Source organism: Colobus angolensis, unplaced genomic scaffold (assembly GCF_000951035.1).
Source record: "Colobus angolensis palliatus isolate OR3802 unplaced genomic scaffold, Cang.pa_1.0 Scaffold78, whole genome shotgun sequence".
NCBI classification, from domain to species: Eukaryota; Metazoa; Chordata; class Mammalia; order Primates; family Cercopithecidae; genus Colobus; species Colobus angolensis.
In genome coordinates this window covers 6531019-6552440 of record NW_012121598.1, presented here as the reverse complement: position 1 = coordinate 6552440, position 21422 = coordinate 6531019, and the positions used below count along the sequence as shown (strand labels likewise).

General features: G+C 45.2%; 2 protein-coding genes across 2 annotated transcripts in view; one reads left to right on the top strand and one right to left on the bottom strand.

Annotated features, from left to right (window-relative positions):
- Window positions 1-4459, bottom strand: part of GLDN (gliomedin) — a 68164-nt gene extending 63705 nt beyond the window's left edge. The window contains exon 1 of the mRNA XM_011928616.1: window positions 3934-4459. Coding sequence (XP_011784006.1) covers window positions 3934-4296 — 363 coding nt within the window. The 5' untranslated portion in view covers window positions 4297-4459. The remainder of the gene's footprint in view (window positions 1-3933) is intronic.
- Window positions 4460-7714: 3255 nt separating this feature from the next.
- The window catches only part of LOC105502210 (aromatase), a 126244-nt gene continuing 112536 nt past the window's right edge, over window positions 7715-21422 (top strand). Inside the window, exon 1 of the mRNA XM_011928615.1 lies at window positions 7715-7816. The gene's annotated coding sequence lies outside the window, so the exon portion shown is untranslated. The remainder of the gene's footprint in view (window positions 7817-21422) is intronic.

Below are 21422 nucleotides of genomic sequence, written 5' to 3'. Positions count from 1 at the left end.
TTTCATTATATCTTTCAACAGATGATTTGGTATAAGAAGTCTATTGATTTCTTAGTAATATTTTAATACCTTGTTTCCCACTGAATTCTCTTATTGTTAGTGGTAGGTTATCAACAGATTCTCTAGGGTTTTCCAGGTATATAATCGTATGATCTGAATATAGCCAGACTCTCACTTCTTAACATATTTAGACAATTTTCCCTTGTCTTGTTGCTCTGGCTGATCCTTCTAGGACAATTCGAGATACTATTGGTGAGAGTGGGCATCCCTGTCTTAATACTGATTTTAGTAGAACCATCTCCAGGATTTGACAATTCAGTGGAAAGCCATAGTTTTGGGGGCAAGACACAATTGCATTTTATCGTGTTAAGAAATAATCCATTGATTCCCATTTTATTGCATATTTTAAAAATCAAGCATAGATGTTAAATTTTATCAAATGCCTTTTCATAATTTGACAATTATGGAATCATATTTGCCCTCCTTAAAAAAATCATTTGAATTGTAACTCCTGCTTTAAAATAGGCAGGCTGATTTTCTTGTTAGAGAGGTGCCAAGGACATTTTGAACAATATCCTGGGCGTAGAAATGCATGCGGTCCCTCAAGGACAACAATTATCATGGATACGTAATCACCAGTCTCAGTGTATTACATCTTCTCTATGTTTGTTTAATTTATGAAAATATTTATGAAACTCCCTGTGGGTGCTTGATCCTAGATTTTGGACAGTAAAGACAGGATGATAAAGCTACCAGAACATCAGCAAATGTGAGACAGGAAGAGAGGAACGAAAGAGGGTAGCTGATGGGAAGAGAACAAACAGAATATGAGAGGAGGTCAGAGAAAAAGAGAAAAAACAGAAGTAGCATCTCCCGCAGGAGTTAGTAGCAGATGGGTCAAATTTTCTCTCTCCCCACTCACACTCACCAGATTCCCATTCCCATTATTGGCCTAATTCAGTGGTTTCCAAGCCCCATCCAGGGCCCCTTTTATTACTTTCTTTCAAGAGTATGCGCATGGTTTTAAAGATTTAATGTGCTTCTTGGCTCTGTCAAATTAACTGTACTTAATAATTATCTTGCCTTTTTAATGAAGTCATTTACAGCTGCCAATCAGGTTCTGGTAAGAATGTGCTCAGCTAAACAGAATTCTCATGCTGAGTTGATGTATTTTCAGCCAACCAGTACAGAAACTCAAACTATCAGTTAAATTGAGGTTCATCTTGGATAAATGAACCATTCTGAAAGGCTTTTTGAAATGTTGACATTAGTCTGCATAGAGTTTGTGTCTTTGTTCCTAGACCTCTAAGGACATAAGACCTCAGGGTGAGGACCTTGGATCTCACTCTCATTCAAGATCTGGTGGTGTATAAAAGGGCCAGGGAAGGTGTAGCCTTCACCTATGAGAAGTGTGTACACTTGCCTCCACGATATACACTAGATCATTCTCTTAACTTCTCTCCAAGAGCTACCAAATGATGTTTTTTAAAAATTGTTTTCTTATATGAATGATTGTTCTGAGAAAAGCAGAGAGTAAAGATGAGGAAAGCTGTGAACTGAATGGAAAGAATATTGCTGTCAGAAATTTAAAAGCTTTTCAGTAATAAAATTGGCTCCTCAGCCTGAAGCAAAGGCCTTGATGGGAATCTGGTGGGAGTGTGATGCCTAACATAGCTACTATCCATAGGAAGTCATGCCAAGGTCCTTCCTGCTGGAGAGTGAGCACTCCACCCCCAGGCTGGGGCCTAACAAATTAATTCAGAATCTCTCAGGATGGGATTCAGGCATCAGTAAGTTTGAAAGCTCCCCAGATAGTTCCAGTAGGCAACCTTACTACTCAAAATATGGTCTTCAGGCCAGCAGCATTGGTAGCAGTGGGATCTTGGTAGAAATGCAGAATCTTAGGCCACAGCTTAGACCATCTGAAGCAGAATCTGCATCTTAACAAGATCCCCAAGATATTCGTGTGCACAATAAAGACTCAGTGTTTTAAACACTACTCAGAGACTGAGACTGAGTAGTGTTTCTTAAAGTGTGTTGTCTGGACCATCTGCATCAAACTCACCAATGGCATAGGAGGTGGGGGGATGAGGGTCAGGGGACTTCTAATAAAGAAGATTCTGGAGAGGATTCCATAGGTCTGAGGGAGAGGCCCTGGAATCTGCACTGTAATATGCTTCCAGTTGATTCCTGAGCCTACTGTTTGAGAACTGCTCCCAAGAGGAAAGTCAGTAGTAAGATGATTGCCTTCTCCTGGCCTCAGGGACAGGCCCTCATGACTCTAAAAGGTCAAAACATACCCACTGCAGGTGGAGGATGAGTTGATGATAATCTACTAATAGTTTCCAGTCTGACAAATGTGATAGTTCTGCTCTCTGCCCTGTAACAGAGTTAGTGGTAGCACTGCTAGGTCACCTAGAGTTAATTTGACACAGAGATGAGTGTCGCCATTCAATTTGTTAGTGACAGAATAGGTAGCAATTTGGATACAAAACCTTCTACCTTAAAAGCAGGATTAAAAATATAAAACAATGATGCTCATGAGGGTTTGAGGGTTTTAAAAAAGCCTTGAAATGTAGGGTAGAGAGCTGAGAGGGAGAGAATGAATCCCCTAAGGAGGCGTTTTCATCTTACAGAAGTCCTTTTTGGAAATTTCTGCTTTGGTACAGATTTTTAAATAACGTGAATTTAAAAAACAAATGAAGTGAGGAATGGAAAACTTGATCTCTCTCAAAAGATGTATTTGAAGTATGTAGTGCTTTTACGTAATTTTAAAAGCATTTCAGCTCATGTAAGATATTTAAAAGCTTCTATGATAATGGAAGCTTTAAGTCGATTTATTTTCAAATACCTAGGATTCTGAAGTATGGCTCACACTTGACTGGAAGTAATAGCCGAAATCTTTCTAAGTATAAAGTGAAATAAGACTGTCGCAATCGTAATAGATAATGAAATGGGATGGGGAACTGCAGTGTGATCTAACAACATTTGTTAAATACTTACTGAATTAAAAGCGGCAAAAGCAAAGAAACTTAACAGCGGAAAACAAATCTTTGAGGCTCTGAAGACTTTCTTCTGAGCAGTGTTTCTTAAACCTTTTGGGGGCGGCATGCAATGGGGGACCCGTTGAAGATCTAGTGAAAAGCTGTGGACCCTCATCCACATGGGCAGGAGGGCACAGGCACACACACTTGGCAATTTCTGCAGTTCCATCTATTCCCTGGAGCCCAATGGGGAGAGCAATCCGCAGGCCCCATGTTAACAACCTCAGCTTTGACACTGCATTTTAAGAAAAACATTGCACCGTATTGATGTCTCTTATTTGGAACTGCTTGAGATCCAGGGGCAACTTTCCCAGCATCTAGGTCCCAGGTGGGCAGTTAAACTAGGGATGTTTTCACTTAAACGCAAACAATTAGGCCGGTCATCTTGTAGGAATGAGGCGATGCCAGGTGAAAAGCCAGACCACTAGTTGATGCCAGAGGAAGAATCCCTTTATTGAAAAAGCCTACGCTCTTTCAGAAACGCGCCTCCATCCTCTCGGAGGGCACCACCCACAGGCCAGTGGCACAGGCGGAGCCCCAAGGCTGCTGTGGCTCCGTTCACACCAGAAGACGAAAACTTTTCTAAGTAGAGAAGGAAAATAGGCTTTTAAAAACACTGCCTTCGCCCTTCATTTACATGTGGACTCAAAGAATGTCAGAGGTAGAAGAGACTTCCTCCTTCACCCTCTCCCCAACCTCACAGATGAGAAAACAGACTCCAGAGGGTTGAGGTGCTTGCTAAGGTGACATCCCCAGCTACTCGTGCCCACAGCCCTCTCTGCAGCACCTCGCCGCCTGGCCAGGGGAGAAGAGGGCGTCGGCGTTCTCGCCCCACACCACCAGCCGCCCACCCGGCGGGGGCGCCACGGGGAACCGAGCCCCCGCCTACCGGCACCATGGAGTAGGTCATCATCATCAGCATGTCCTGGCTCTCTGCGCGGATATGCGGCGCGGGCTCCCCGTTGTGGCTGCGTTTGTTGCGAGCTGAGCTGGCCGGGTCTTGGGGTGGCGCGGGCGCCCTGCGCGGCGCGCGGCTCAACTCGGCCAGGAAGGAGCGCAGGGCACTGTCCTCGCGCTGCTCCAGGCCCCGCTGCGCCTCCAGCGCCCGCAGCGCCGCACTCAGCCCGCGCCACTGGCACAGCGCGAACACCGTGCCCGCAGCGTTGAGCGCCGAGAGCAGCGCCACGGCCGCCAGGGCGCCGCGCAGGCCCCAACCCGCGTCCCCATGGCCTCGCTCAGCGCCTCGGGCCATGCTCTGTGCGCCTCGGGCCGGGCAGGGCTTGGCAGCCTTCGGCCCTGGCAGCCTTTATACGCCTCGGGCAAGCCGTGGGCTGGTGGCTGCGCCGTGAGTCAAGTCACCCTTTGGCCCAGCTGGCGGGGCGGGATGGGGACAGTAGTGGTGGCGCCCGAGCAGCCCAGAGGGACAGGCGGGCAGAAGCAGGAAAGGAGCCAGCGGAGACAGCCCGCGGAGGAGGGGCTGGCAGGGCTCGCACTGCCAGAGTCCCGCCAGCTGAGCAAACCCTCTCCTCCTCTTCCCATTGCTCTGCCCGTGGGCACTGCCGTGGCCCAGACAGGCAAAGCAAGGGTCAGACTGAGGGGGAGAGCAGGAATTCTTATGGAGAGAAGTCTCCGGATTCCACCCCCTTCTATCCCCACACTGCCCTCTTTGGAGAAATAGATCAGCATGCTCAGATGCTAAGGCACGTGCCCATTGTCCATGGGAGGTCTGGTCCTGGCCCCAGCCCCAGGCTGCCCATCACTCCCCACCCATGGCCATGAGGCTCCACGGGGCCACTGAAGACCCCAGATGACCTTTCGCAGGAAGGGGATGGAGAGGGGCAGGGAGACACTTGGCACTGGAAAGCAAAAAAGGCCACCCATCAGAACCAGAAAAGCCCAGGACTGCCTGGCCAACAGGGCTCGTCCTTGAAGGGAGAGTTCCAGGATTTGACAAGCCAGGAACTCTCAGATGAGATCCATATCCAGAAAATGGCAGGGTGATGAGGAAAAAAAAAAAAAGGAATCAGGAGACCTTGTTCTAAAGCCACTCTGTTGCTATTCAACTGGGAGGCTTTGAGCATGTCCCAAGACCATGCGGAGGTCCTTTCTGGCCTAAGGGTTGGAGAGCTGGGCCAGGGTTGGGTTCTTACCTAGTCCTAGGAAAGCATGTTGTCCCATGCCTCTCATTTACTCCTCACAACTATTATGCTGCCCAATACCTGCTCTGCCTCGAGGGCCACTGTCAACAAATGCAGAGTCACTTTTGAGCCTCCTCAGAGAACCTTTACACTCATGATCTTTCTCAGCTTCTCCTAGAATGGCTCTGCTTCCCTGGGGCCCCAGGGCCTATGGAAAACTAATGTAGATAGCAATCTTCAAACCCCATGTTGAGAACCTCAGGTTTGACATTATTTAAGAAAATAAAAAAAATCACTCTGTATGGATATCTCTTTGGGAGACTCAACCAGAAGGCAGGATTGCTGTTTCCATAGCCCAATAACTCAAGGAAGAGGTGGCTCCCTGCCATTGAGCCAGTTGGAGCAGTTATAGAGAAAGAACTTCCTCTAGCAGAGGTCACACTGTTTCAGCACCTGGGGGAGACCAGTAGAATGATCAGAGAGCAAGCACTTTTTGACTTAATGGTAGGAGCTCTGTAACCATCTACTCCCCAAAGATTTGCATTCGATGTGGTTTGGATCTGTGTCCCCACGCAAATCTCATGTTGAATTGCAATTCCCAGTGTTGGTGGTGGAGCCCAATGGGAGGTGATTGGATCATGGGAGTGGTCCTTCATGAATGGTTTAGCACCATCCCTCAGTGCTGTTCTCATGATAGTGAGTTATCCTGAGATCTGGTTGTTTAAAAGCATGTAGCATCTCTCCTGCCGCCTCTTCCTCCTGCTCCCACCATGTTTCTGCTCCTGCTCTGCCTTCCTCCATGAGTAAAAGCTCCCTCAGGCCTCCCCAGAGGCAGGTGCTGCCATGCTTCCTGTTCAGCTTGTGGAACCATGAGCAAATTAAAATTCTTTTCTTGTAAGTTACCCAGCCTCAGGCTTTTCTTTATAGCAAGGCGAGAATGGACGAATACACATTCCAATTCTTGCAGGTATGTATTTTTGGCACAGCAGAGAAAGCTGGGTAGCATCTGACTTCTTGCCCCCTACTCTCCAGGGTGAGCCAGGGTAGAGCCTCTGAGAATGCACAAAGAAACTGAAGTGACATCTCAATCAGAAATTCTGGGTCAAGGTTTAGATTCCTGAGTTTTAATAGGAACATTGACCAACTTCAGTATTCTTAGAAAAGCATCCAGGATGAGGAGAAATTAGGAAAGCATGAAGGTCCAAGTGTTTCATAAAGTACCCCCACTGTGGGAACACGATGACTGGGAGGGGATGGCAGCGATGTAAAAAGCTTTGGGCAGGCCGGGCGTGGTGGCTCACGCCTGTAATCCCAGCACTTTGGGAGGCCAAGGCGGGCAGATCGTGAGGTCAGGAGATCGAGACCATCCTCGCTAACACGGTGAAACCCTGTCTCTACTAAAAATACAAAAAAAAAAAAAAAAAAAATTAACCAGGCCTGGTGGCAGGCGCCTGTAGTCCTAGCTACTCAGGAAGCTGAGGCAGGAGAATGGCGTGAACCCGGGAGAGCGGAGCTTGTAGTGAGTCGAGATTGCACCACTGCACTCCAGCCTGGGCAGCAGAGCAAGACTCTGTCTCAAAACAAAACAAAACAAAACAAAACAAAAAGCTTTGTCCATTTCCTCCCAACTCAAACAACGTCCTGTGACCTACTTGAAGAATTGTCATGTATTCTTATCTCTTTTCATCCAGGTATCAGGTTTAGGGCCAATGGGGAGGAGCCACTGAGAGAGAGGGTTGGCACTTAGCATCAGTCAGATCTTCATTTAATTCAGTAAACACTTAACTGAGCACTTCCTATGCCAGGTATGGTAATGGGCATTGGAGATACAGGAATAAACAAGACAAGCAGCTTACCCTGTGAGCAGCTGGAACATCATGGAGCCTTCTGGGCTTCTCTTTATCCTAACATTCATTACAGTTACTGTTGACTGATCATCTGTCACCAATACCCACCATTAACCACGGAATAGAAGGCTCCCGAGGCTAGGGGCCATGTCATCCCTAACACATAGCACAGTTCCTGGTTTGGAATTCAATATTACCCATTGAATAAGTGAGTGAATGAACGAATGAATAAATGAAAGGCTGTATCGTGAAGGCATTTCTATGTAGAACAATGTGGTGTGTGGTGGGGGGTGTGATCTTATGATTATATGTATATACGTTTTTGTCCATGGTTCCTGGGCCATGACTCCCATGACACTTGTTGCAGTCTTTTGCTGTAATGTAGAGGTGCTTTACGCTCAGGAAACAGAATGTTTCTCTGACCTTCTTTGCCCTCCTTTCATCCACCCAAGGCGGGACTCTACAATCTGACTGTGGGTCATAAGACCCTCATTCCAGAGGAGGTCATGCCCCATACCCTGGAGGAAGGAATGCTGCACAGAGAGATGAAGAAGAATCTGGACAGACAGACCTTGCTGGGATTAGATCATACCCTTTTTGTCCAATCACATTTTGTTCAATCACATGCTTCAGTCATGGACAACAAATGAAATCTCCATAAAAGACCCAGAGGACAGGGTTCAGGGAATTTCTGGAGGGCTGAACACGTGGAGGCAAACAGGAAGGTGAAGAAGAATTTATCCTGTCAGCACAGAAGCTCCTGCACTCAGGATCTTCTAGATCTCGCGTATGTATCTCTTCATCTGACTGAACCCTCAACCTGTGGGATCAGATACTCTTTCCAGGTAGATAGTGTTGGAGCTGAGTTGGAGGACACCCAGCTGGTGCCCACTACTTGGTGTGTGGGGGAAGATCCCCACACATTTGGTTGCGGAAGTCTTCTGTGTTGATGACTGGTGTCATGGTGTGAGAGCAGAAGGAAAACATGGCTGAGTGTTTTTCTGAAATAGGAGGGCCTAAGAACTATACTGTTCTATGCCACAGAACTGGCCCTTCACCTTCCTTACAAGGCTGGCTATCCAACGGTGAGGAGAGGAAGTGGTAGCCTGAACCAGTCTCCCCACTTCCCCACCTCCCACCCCAGTTCAGAGCCCAGATCCAGTAGACAGAGCAGAGATGAGGCCGGCTTGGAGCCAGGCAGGCTCTATCAGACACCTTCAGGCCAAGAATTTGCCCCTCTTGGGATGCAGGACTCAAAAGGCTTGTAGCATGGCCACCCCATGGGCTGGGTGGGTGGAAAGCCTGGGATATTACTCTGGGGCAAGAGAGGGGCAGAAGGAAGGGCAAAGGAAAGGCCAGACTCCTTTCCGACCAGACTCCACTGTCGGATCCCTCTCCAACTCTTCCTGTGTGGGATGATGGCATTTTTCACAGAAGAATGGGGACATGTTGATATGGCCTACAAGGTAGACATCTTCACTCATCCCTCACCCTAAAGTGGCTGTGCCCAAGCAGCTGCCATGCTCTGTCCTCTTTCCCCTTCTCCTCTATCTTCTCTCTCCAACCCTCTTTCCACCACAGTGCCACACAGTGACCTATCTCCATCACTGGCCTATTTCAGTGTTGCCCACTTTTAGGCCTAGCTCAGAGCCCCCTTCCTCATCCAGCCTTGCCTTCCTAGGCCAGCCCCAAGCACTGTGAGCTCTACAAGCTGCAGGGGCTCTGTGGTTATACAGCTGGGTTTTGGAATCAGACCTGACTTTGAAACTGTTTTTTAACTGCGTGACTTTAAAGTTCTTTAAAGAGACCGTAATTGTATCTATTTCATAGGGTTATGGAGCTTTAATGAGAAAATACATGTAAAGCACTTGTTGTATAACAAATGTTCAATGCAGGTTGGTATTGTTGGATATGGGCCGTATGAACCGGCTGAGACTTACAGTGTGTGCCTTGTGCTGTTAGTTAATATCTTAGTTCTTCTGTGCCTTATGCTGTTAATTGACATCTTAGTCCTTCTACATCCTATTTCTTCAGTTGGGTTACAGTATTAAGGCAGGGACTTACCTTAACTGTGTCCTCTCACAGCATGGACTTGTGCCAAGTAGGAATATTTGATTAATCGGTTGATTAGCTAATCATACTTTGTAGATGCTTTTTGAGGAACAGAACTTTTGAATGCATGATAAACTTGGGTTCTTATCTGAATACAGTGGCTTTGAGGTTGGTTATATGGAGACTTTCGGTGTGGATCCCTAAGCCTCCTGAGATTTCTGGAGAGGCAGATATGCCTGCATAGGCTGCCCTGCCTGCTACTTCACGGAATGGGCTGCTACTTTTTACTTATTATTAAAAAAAAGTCAGCTATCAATCTGGCCTGTTTTGTTGACACAGGAGGTTCAAGATATAGTGGGGACACAGGGAGATATCTCAATTCCCTTTTTTTGGAGACCAAAGCAGCCAAGAACATTGTGTGCTATCTTTACAATGAGAAGTAGTTTTTCCATTAAAAGGCAGATGCTTCATTTCCAAAAGTTAAATAGAATGGTCCTTAAAAATGATTCCAGCTGGTTAACTTTAGGGCTATGGAGAATAAAAACAAATTCAAGAATATACCCCAACTTTAGTTCCACAGCATTTCTTCCTGATTGTGAAGAGAATAATTTTCCTGGCCTAGCACTCGGGTATTCTTGTCTTCAGTGATAAGATTGACAGCTATGCTGTGACTTCTGATGGCTTTGCTGCCCCACTGCCCTTCCACCCCACTGGTGATTAGAGAAAGAGCCACCCTAAAAGTTGTCACCACATGTACCTTCCACTCAGCCTCTTCTGGTTGTAACTCCCCATTCCTACTGTTAAACCCCAGGAAACCTCACACCACCCAACCAAAGTCAGCAATTCTCCCTTTTTTCTTTCTTTTGTTCTTTCAGGTATTCATTTACTCAGCAAATAGTAATTTGGCACCTACTATCTGCCAGGAACTGTGCTAGGAGCCAGACATAGCATGGAGAGCAAAGCCAGGCACCATTCCTGAAGTCTAGAGTGGGGAGACAGATTTACCAAGCAATATTAGACATGAGGGTGCAGTTCTAAATGCGGCCACGAGATAAATGCTCTGGAAGAAAGGAACACAGTTCCTTGAGATCATATCACTAAAAAGCCTGTCCTAGAGTTGGATGTGTAGTTCAGGGAAATCTTCCCTGAGAAAAGGATGCTTGTGTTGGCACCTGAAGCTGAGTTGTAAACTAGGTGAAGGTGGGGGTGAGGAGAGATGCAGAGAGGGGGAAAAACATGTTCAAGGCCCTATGGCAGGAGATGGCATGGCTTATTTGAGGAACAATAGGAAGGCAATGTGGTGCCGCATGGAGTGTCAGGAGCAAGGAGGAGGGAGTGAAAAGAGACTGTAAGCAAGGCAGGGGCCAGACTCTGTGGGTGGGACGTGCTGTGTAGGGTTGAGGCCTTTACTATAAAAGCAATGGGAAACCAAGGAGGAGTTTTACATGTGTGTGGGATGGGGAGGAGTGGGTAGATGGATGACAGATTTTCATTTTAAAAGATCACCTTTTATTGTCAAGACTTGCAGTGGCTTCTGTCACTATGGAAACCATGTATGATCTCTGACCTCCACCAGGGCTAACTTCAGCCTTTAAAACCACCTTTCCAAATGAAATAAGGAAGTGCTGAGTTCTAGAAAATGTCACTTTCTCTTTCATCTGTATGTAAAAAGGTAGCTGAAAAACAGAACTGTGACTAACATTTAGATCATTTAGCTAATCTTAATACTAGTAGGGGTCTTTGTATAATACACAGCGTGTTGTTAGCATTTTCTTGGAAGTTAACCTTTGGTGCTTCCAGGTAAAAGCACCAAATCTGCTTATCTCTAGGGTTGGGAATAAGAATAGACGATATTGCTTCCCTTGTGAGATTTTAGTCCAAGTTGGGCTGGTAACAACAGATTGCCACCTATCGTAGCAGCAGTGTCTTAGACCTTTGAATTGCGCATTCGTTGTTCGACATGGAGCTGTCTGTGGTTGGGGAGGTGATGCCATTTCAAATCCCCTCTTTCCATTGTTTTCTCGCCTTCTTCGCAACAAACATGCCCTCCCACCCCACCCTACTCCACCTTTCTAGTGTAGTGTACCCGATTGTCACAAGTTAGATTCTCTGGAAACAAGTGCTGAGATGGAATTTGGAGTACAAGATGGTTATTAGGGATCAGCACCTATGAAGGAAAGAAGGAGAAGCAGGATTGGGCAGAGGGAGAAATCCAGCACAGTCCAACCCTGTGAAGCCTCAGCCAACCCACTGGGAAGCTCTGGATTTGTATCGCCCATCAGAGTGTCCCGTGTCAGGCCAAAGTGACTGGGCTTTTACCCACTTCACTCAGTCACAGGACAGATGTGGGCTGCCCTGGGAGGGTATGACCTGAGGCAAGGTGGCTCTCTGCAGCTGAAGCATGCTTTAATCTTAATCTCTGCAGCCAGGCGGTCAGTCCTTTCTTGAAAGTGCTGTACACGTCTACCACGTCAACCACCTGAATCTGCCATTCCAACATTAGGCTTTTTTTTTTTTTTTTTTTTTTGAGACGGAGTCTTGCTCTGTCGCCCTGGCTGGAGTGCAGTGGCTGGATCTCAGCTCACTGCAAGCTCCGCCTCCCGGGTTCACGCCATTCTCCTGCCTCAGCCTCCCAAGTGGCTTGGATTACAGGTGCCCGCCACCTCGCCCGGCTAGTTTTTTTGTATTTTTTAGTAGAGACGGGGTTTCACCGTGTTAGCCAGGATGGTCTCCATCTCCTGACCTCGTGATCCGCCCATCTCGGCCTCCCAAAGTGCTGGGATTACAGGCTTGAGCCACCGCGCCCGGCCACATTAGGCTTTAAATTGTAACCATGTCAGGCTGTAGAAAGAAATCTTTTCCTTTTTCACCTGGAGTTATGGCCGTTCAATGAATAAAAAAGTGATTGTTTTCAGAACAATGAAAATATAAAGGCAAGCTCTAAGAGTGGATTCTGTGAAATCATGAGAATGGCTCATGAATTTGAAACTGCTAAATCCACAGAAGTAAGTTAATACTGCAAAGCTCCACTTATGAAACTCGAGTCACTTTTTTTGAAAGGATAAAACAAAGCCTTACATGTGTAGAGCACTTCAATTTTCACAGCACTTTCTCATGTCATTTGAGTTCCATAATAAGCCTGTGAAGGGGGCAGGGCAAGTTTTATAAGCATTTCACAGATGAGGAAGTCAGGGCTCAGGAGGTTTAAGTAATCTGCCCAAGGTCACATTGTTGAAACCTCATCAGCGTTCACCCATGCCCTGTTTATCAAAAGTAGGAACTTTTTTGGCCCCCATCTCAGGCCACTGAGGAATGTTCAAAATGATGGACAGGAAGTGAAACAATAGAGCAGGGAGGTGATTCAAAGTGATGGAGTGAAAAAGGGCTCAGACTGGCACTTGGCTCCAAGGCTTAAAAACAAACCTGGAGCAGGTACTGAATGCTAGAATGTGTAAGCTAGTCAAGAGAGAAAGCCAAGCCTGGTCTAGCGGATTAAGGAGGATTTTAAGAGAGCAATGATGTAAGAACATGATTTCCTAAAAATCATGTAGGGGAACTGTCATCTCTGCAGTGAATAGGTGCATAGAAGTCCTAAAAAAAAAAAAAAAGTGAATTTGGGGCCTGGTAGCCTAAGACCTTTCCTTGCTGGGTTGCAAAGGCAGAATAACAAACTAGAATAGATATGCCTTACCTCTCCAGAGAGACTGGTTGGGAGTGACCAAAAGGGATTCCTGCCAATATCAAGCCTAAAGAAGATGACACCCCATCTGCTGAGCCTGGAGACTCAAGCCAGGGACCAAAGGAGCGGCCCCAGCTAGAGGAAGCTTACCTTTTATTGCCAAAACTTGCAGTGGCTTCTGTCACTATGGAAGCCATGTATGATCTCTGACCTCCACCAGGGCCAACTTTAGCCTTTAAAACCACCTTTCCAAATGAAATAAGGAAATGCTGAGTTCTAGAAAATGTCACTTTTTAGGTCAAACTGTGGACCCTAAACCCGTGCTACTTTGTTAAAGCTGTGTGAGCAAACATATGGTCTCCAAACCACCCCCGATTCTGTAATCATAAGAAGGTACCAGTATCCAGACATCAGTGAGTATCCTGGCAGATGGACCTGGCTGGATGAGGTAAGGGAGTTGTACAGGTGTGCTGAGTCTATCTCTACTCCTGAGCCTGGGAGATGTGAGAAAACAGGAAGATGAGAGTCTCCCCGCAGTGACTTAATAGGGGATTGATAACCACCATTTGTGGATCTGTCCCTTCTGAGAAGGCACCTCAGCTGCCAGCCCTGAGCCTAGAAAGCAGACAAAAGAAAACATTACCCTCATACCTAAGGGGCATAGCGATGCTCTTAGAAGAGGCTCACGTGAAACCAAGCCACTAGGGAACAGTAATACATTTAAAAATATTAACATTAGGACATAAAAATTCCAGTAGAGCACAAAAAGACTTTCTGCAACCAAATGACAAGATCTGCAGACAAATTCAATAGCTGAAGGAAAGAGAGGTAGTAGTTAATAGGAAGTAAATTTTCCAAGTTAAGAAAGGGCCTCGGTCTGCCTATTGGAAGGTTTTGGCAAGTTATGGGCAGGACAAATGATTCACAGGTTGGGAAATTCCGGAAGTCTAAGGATGAAAAGAAAATCCTACAATCTTCCAGAAAGAAAGTACAAGTGACTTATAGGGGAAGAAGGATCATGGGGGCATCGGCTTTCTCTTCTATGACACCTGAAGTCAGGATGATTGAGGCCAATTGCGTGAAGATTACTGAGAAAAACACTGCACAACAAGAATCCTGTAGCAAGACCCCACTTCTCTGTCAGGGTCAAGGAAACATAGTTGAGAATATACAAGGAAAAGATTTGTCACCCATATCTTCCATCAGAGAAAAGGGTGTTAAGATCTAACCAAACAATCGATGCATCAGCTTAAAGGCTGCAGGATGGAAGGAGGAAAAGGGAGAAAAAAATCAGTGGTGAGCAAGGAGCCTTACAACACATCATCAGTTAAATTCAGACAGACAATAATAGACAGTTCAGGAATGTGAATTGCGAAAATAGAAGAGACATATTTCAAGGGAAATGTTAACAATAGCCTAGAACAAAAAGTTCTAAAGGAGAAAGAGGGGAAGTGAAGTTTCCACAGGTCTCACATTGGTGTGTGAGAGTGGGAAGTGAAAGCACTCTAAAGGCCTCATGCTGGGGGAGGAGGAACAGCAGGAGAGGAGAGAATCTGGGGAAACAGTTGGACTCTTATGTTGGTATAATGGAAGAAAAGAATGGGTTTGACTACCAGTGACAAAAATGAGAAGGAGCTGGTAGAATGAAAAACTAGGCTAGAGCTCCCAAATTAAGAAGAAAATAATGAATAGCAACTTGATAACTAATACAAAGAACATCAAGGGGGCTTAAATGAGTAATAAATATTAAGTAAAATAGAAGAAATAAAATTCAGTGTATTATTAAATGTGAATAGAATTATTCTTAAAAGAGAGACTATTAGATTAATCTAAAAGCAGACAGTTATATGCTTTCTTGTTTTTATATATATGTATATCTATATACATACACACACAAACACAAGAAAGAAACACATTTAACAAGTGTGATAAAGGTTGAGAATAAAAAGTCAAGAAAAAATACCAGTCAAATGCAAATAACAAAGCAGGAAAGAATTACTATGCTAATACCCAACAAAATGAAATGTAAGGAGCACCGAATAAGACAGAGTTGCTATGTAATGATAAGATAATAATTTACAAAAAGTCACTAAACCAGTATGTGTTAAAAATCAAATGTGAAAATTAGTAAAGCAATGTGCGATTCCAGTACCTTTTTTCTTTACAGACAGCAAGAAGTTGCACCCCCATGAACTCGCCCCCATTCTGTCCAGTCCTACTCCGTAAATAACCATTCTGGGTCATACAAATACATATGCACTTGCAAAGACGCAGACAAAAGATGCTAACTATACTTATCTCCTTCTGGGTCAGTATTTACAGATTTGCCCCCATTCCTTATTTCCACGAGGAGAGATTTCTCTAAAATGACCCATGTCCTCTTTCCCCTTCTCCCCCTTTGCTTCTCCCCAGAGAGGAGGAATGTCTTGGCTAACTCATCTTCTTCACCTCTCCTCTTTCCTCTGTGTAGCCAGCCTTATCAGCAAGCTGTCATTCTGGTCTACACTCATGTGGTTCCAGCTCTCCAGGGGCAGCCTCTGTGCAGAAAGGCCTCGGGTGTTCAGTGCTGCCTGTGATCAGTGGGTCTGTCTTTCTCATTTTGAAAAATTGTTGCTGAGCATTTAATGTCACCATTTCCAATGTCAGCTTTATCCCTAATAAAGTTGATGTTTTGATCTCCATCTGCCTTGCTCTCATCCTACCACCCGACTGGTTTAGAATTCTGGTGGAGAAAACAGGAACTCAATTTTGGTGGTCTCCTTACAACTCCAAAGCCACCTTATTCTTCCCAAAGTCAACCAGCCATCTTTAATATGGCTATACTCCTCAGCTGCACTTCCTCTCCCCTCATTCATTCCCCAAGTCATGGTCATGTAGCTTCTCCTCCCATCAAACATTGAACCCATCCTGCCAAGGTCGCTGATGACTTATTTGCAAAATACAATGAAAACTTTTCAGTCTAAAGGTCAATCTTACTTGAACGTCTCTGCAACTTTCAAAGCTCTTCATCACTTCCTCCTCCTTGACATTCCTTCCTTTCTGAGCTTCCACGACATTACTTTCTCTTGGTTTTCCTCCTACTTCTCTGACTGTTCATTCTCAGCCTCCTTGAACTGTTATTCACCTTCTGTGCACCTTAACTGCTAGTGTTCTCCAGGGTTATGCCCTACATCCTCATGCTGTTGACTCTTCCTTGATGATTTTATCCACTGCCAAGGCTTCTGACCACCACATACCCAAACCCTGCCTGCTGCCCAGGCAAGTACCAGTGGTGTGACTCCATGTGTGATGGAAGAAGGTACCATATCATTTTATTTTTTGTTGCTTTATTAATGACAGCAAGATGTTTTCATATTTTACTGATCAGTTGTGCATGTTCGTAGGTATATGTGTATAAATCCTTTCCTCACTTGACATTTCTTATGCTCTTCCCTCCTCCTCTTCCTTTCTATCCTGCACCTTAGTTTGGGTCCACAACACACCTCAACGATGTCACTGTGCCACTTCTCCAAGTGCACCTTCTACTCCCAGTTTGCTAGTTTGTGAGTCCAGACTCGATTCTTCAGTCCGTGTGATATGTTCACACACAGGGCCCTCCATGACCCCACCTCTGCCTACTCTCTCTCTGCCCTGTTTCTCACCATTCTGCCCTTGTGCCTTATGTTCCTTCTTCTAGCTTCCGGGAGGTGCCTTCTCCCTCCCTGCTCCTTGCCACTGTCAAGCTCATTTCTCTGCCTGTTTTCCTCGTCTCCCCTTCTCTGGCTGGCTGACTTTATTCTTCAAAACACACATCTGGTGTCCCTTCTGGGGAGCCCTCCAGTCCCATTTCCCAGGGCGGGCTAGCTGCCCCGACTGTGCACTCCCACTGCAATTGTATTTACCCATCCTGGTGTGTATCTATCTGGTCATTTCTCAATGGCCTGTTGCTCCCTGTCTGTCTCCCTGCCAGGCTGTGAACTCCTTGGGGATACGCCTGTATCTTACTCATCTAATACTCCCAGAACCTCATGCATACCTGGCATGTAGTAGACGTTCAATACATTTTTGAATCAGTGAATGTGTGACAGAGGGCAGTGCCCTTACAATTTCTTTCTGAGATCTCCCTTCCTGACCACAGGATTCACTCGCTGAAGGGGTGTGATCAGTTTCATACCAGCAGCACCCTCTGCCCACTGAGAGATGGTTCTCCACTGGGAAACTTTCTTCATCCCTGGTGGTATTTGAAGGGAGTTCTCTATACGTGTTTACCTTGTAAAATTTCCCTCTGTCATTGGCCATGGCCTTGCTCGCCTTCCCATTACACTTCTTTGGGGGCACTACTAATAGCCATATCTTCTGCTGTTTTTCAAAAGGCCCCTAGCCTTAATATCCAAATAGACACTGAAAAGGGGTGGAAATCCTGGGGGCAGTCAGCTCTCAGAGGGTGCCTTGTTGGTGTCTCCTGCCCCTCTGGTTTGCCATTGCCTGGCTCCTGCTGAGTCTGGAGTGGGGCCCTATGTGTGAAGCAGTAGCCGTCTGTTAAAGTGCTCTAGGTCATCTCAGCATGGACCAAGGGCTGTTATGGCCAAAAGCCTGGCATCCCAGAGTCAAGTGATGAGAAGAGAGGAGGCAGGCCAGGGCAAGAACATGGCTCAGACTCGTGTGGAGTATATTAGTCAGGGTTTTTCAGAGAAACAGAACCAATAGGGTGTATACAGAAAGAGATTTATTATAAGGAATTGGCTTATGCAATTATGTAGGCTGACAAATCCCAAGATCTGTAGGGTAAGTTGGCAAGCAGGAGACCTACGAGAGTGTAGGCCCAGTCTGAGGACCAGCAGGCTGAAAGCCCAGGAAGAGCCAACGTCCTAGCTTGAAGCCAGTCAGGCAGCAGCAATTCTCTTATTCGGAGGATGGTAACTTTTTGTCTATTCAGGTCTTCAACTGATTTTTTGAGGCTCACTTGCACTGGGGAGGGCAATCTGCTTTACTCCAACTTATTCCGTTTAAATGTGAATCACATACAGAAACACCCTCCCCAACACACCCAGAAAAATATTTGACCAAATATCTGGGCACCCTATGACCCAGTCAAGTTGACACATAAAATTAACCATCACAGGGAGCAATAGGGTGATCAGGTAACTCTCAACTCCAGTTGTTGGAAGGCACGTTTAACCTACACACACACACACCCCCGCCCTGTAACTCAGGATTCCCAGTGAGGGTGGTTCCACCCGTTAAGAGGTGTCTTTGGAAATTTATGGAGGCATTTGTTACTATCACAGTTTGTTACGATGATGAATGTGGGATGTCATTGACATTTATTGTCCAATAAATGTTGATGGGGGATGGGTGGGGAGGATGTCAGATGCTCTGTAGTGGTCAGGACCATCCACATCACAAGTGACTGTCCCTCATGACTTTCAAGTGTCCCACCTGATGTTTATGTCCATGAAAACCTGTTTATACTTAGGTGGATCTAGTATCCAACCTCATTTTATATATAAACATACAGGATTTTTTTTTTCTTTTGCAGTTTTAACATACACTGAATTTTTCAGGAATGCAGCATAGAGTGAAGATGGTACATGGTTGATCAGGACTTTATGAAGATTGTTCACCATTTTGGAAAATCATGTTACGTATGGCGATGGTGATCATAGTGTTTGAGCCATCCTGAAAACACATGTGAATCTGTGTGCATTTATATCTATTGCATTCATGGCGACTCCACACATAGGTGCAGACATCTAACTACTCACTAGGTTTTCCAGTGTAGTCATGTACAAGTTTTTTCAGATACTGAAATGCTTATTTTTCTATAAAATTACTTTTCTTTCTTTCTTGATTATAACCCAGTGAGTGCATTACATTTTTTTTTGATATTATGAATTTTGGGAGAAAATGTTGTGTGTAGGTAGATATATTATCTATGGGTTTCATCTGAGCATAACAAAAGGAGAGTTACAAGTTATGTGGTGTTGGTTTGTTTGTTTTCATTGGTTTGTTTTTTCTGAGACGGAGTCTTGTGTTATAAGAAGGGACACCAAGTCTGATGTGGCGGAGAGCCACTATTTCAACTGAACTAGTGCCTGTGAAGAACACACATCTGTCTGTTGGGCTGAGCCTGGCCCCAAAGGGCCTGTGGACACTGGATCCTGAAGACACTGGATCCTTGATTACCTTATTTTCCACTTTGAGGACACTTCAGAGATTAAGTCCCCAAGCAACTGACTGATAAGTCCTACTCCTCAGTGTCACTGGAATATTTCTGTTCTACCAAGGAATGGAAGAATCAAGAGGCTTCACACCTAGCTCCTCCCAGGAACTTGCAGGCCCTGCCTCCTCCATGAAGGCCTCCCTGATCAGCTCCACATCGAGGAGCCTCTTTCTCCACTTCTCTGTTCTGCCGACTTGCTGCACCTTAACTTTTTTTTCATAAGTTCATTTCTTATGTTCTCAAAATGACTGTAAACTCCTTGAGGGAGGAAATGGATGTGTTCTGTGTCCTAAGGCATTCATTAAGAATGTCAAATGGGCCGGGCATGGCAGCTCACATCTGTAATCCCAGCACTTTGGGAGGCCAAGGTGGGTGGATCATTTGAGGCAAGGAGTTTGAGACTAGCCTGGCCAACATGGTGAAACGCCATCTCTACTAAAAATACAAAAATTAGTTGGGTGTGGTGTGTGCCTCAGGAGGCTGAGGCAGGAGAATCGCTTGAACCCCAGAGGCAGAGTTTGCACTGAGCTGAGATCATGCCACTGCATGACAGAGCAAGATTCTGTCTCAAAGGGGGAAAAAAAGAAAAAAGAAAAAAAAAAAAAAAGAATGTCAAATGAATTAGTGAATGGATGCATGAGTGAATGCATGCATGCATGATTTGGGGGATGGGAACATTAGATGACTCTACTAATTTAATCCCAGTGTCTGTGGAAATCAAACACAGGAAACTGCTTTGTGCTTTCTACCAGCCAGCTCACCAACTGAGCCCCTAATGGTGCCTTAGGCTTTACTCAGGAGTTTAATTAAGCCCTGGCGCTTGATTCTGAAAGAAATGGAGAACAGTGATGAACACAAACAGGAGAGATCTGGGCAGTAACCAGCCTGGCATATGGCGCCGTGGATCACCCACTGGCCTTAGGGCTGGACTAAGTCCTAGGTAACTTTACTTCTAAATGTTACTCGTGTTTATTCTTTCAAGATGCTAGACAATTAAGACCTTTTCTTGACTACCCGAAACCAAAAAATACGGGCTGCTTTTGGATCATTACTGGTGTATGCAGAGTCATTGGAGATGTAGTGGGAGTAGGGAAAACAGTTCTGGGTTTGGATGCAAAAGACTGAGCTTGATCCCAGACTTTCCCCACAACTAGATGTATGGCCATGGGCAAGCTAGTTCATATTTCCAGGTTTAAACCTATGGTTCAATGAAATGCAGTAAACAACGATTCAGAGGAATTACACAGCGATGTGTTTATAGTAGATACAACATGAAGTTAAAAATACTTGTACTTTCAGGCCTCTCATTGCCCTGGCCCCTTCCAAAGCCCTGTGTTGCCTTTTGTTAGACAGTGTCACTATCCTAAACCTGGGTCTCATATTAATGTCTTCCAGGTTAAAAATTCTATGTTTCTGGCCTATGAATTTGAAAAAGAACATTTTCTGTTATACAACTGCATTCTATTCCATAACTTGTCATTTTTTATTTTCAAGGACACCACTGTGTCATATATACATTGTTCCTTTCTTTAGGTACTTAGCATGATTTTGGACAAATCTGATAGAGAAAATTGAAAGTCTAGATCCCTGGGATTTACTAGTATAATGCTTAAAGTTGAGCCACATTCTCAACTTTATCGTAGTTGAAAATTCTACAGCAAGAATTCTTTAACTGTAAGGTCTATGTTGGGTTACTATGAGTTTTGTTCTAGTCTCATTTTCATTGTTCAGGAGTTCTGGACATCTGATGCTGCCCGTGCAATTCTCTTCCTTTCTTTTTCTAGAAGAGCTTCACCTCTGGCCACTTGGAAGCTGGGCCGTGGGAGGTCCAGGGGTAAACTATGCATTGAGCTGATAGTGCTCAGTAAGACAAATCTTTACTCTGTGGCAATCTGGTTTGGACACCTACCCTAATCAAACTGGGAACATCTGGGGAGGACTCAGGAGTTATCTTAATTATAGACACCTCTGACTTACAGTGATTCAACTTGTGATTTTTCAATTTATAGTGGTGTGAAGTTCACTTTCAGTAGAAAGTGTACTTCGAGTACCCATACAACTATTCTGTTTCTCACTTTCAGTACAATATTCAATAAATTACATGAGCTATTCAACACTTTATTATAAAATGGGCTTTGTGTTAAATGGTTTTGCCTAACGGTGCACTAATGTAAGTGTTCTGAGCACATTTAAGGTAGGCTGGGCTAAGCTATGATGTTTGGTAGGTTAGGTGGACTCAGTGCAACCCCCCCCTCCTTTTTTTTGAGAGGGAGTCTCGCTCTGTCACTAGGCTGGAGTGCAGTGGTGCCGTCTCGACTCACTGCAACCTCTGACTCCTGGGTTCAAGCTATTCTCCTGCCTCAGGCTCCCAAGTAGCTGGGATTACAGGCATGCGCCACCATGCCTGGCTAATTTTTGTATTTTTAGTAAAGATGGGGTTTCACCATGTCGGCCAAGATG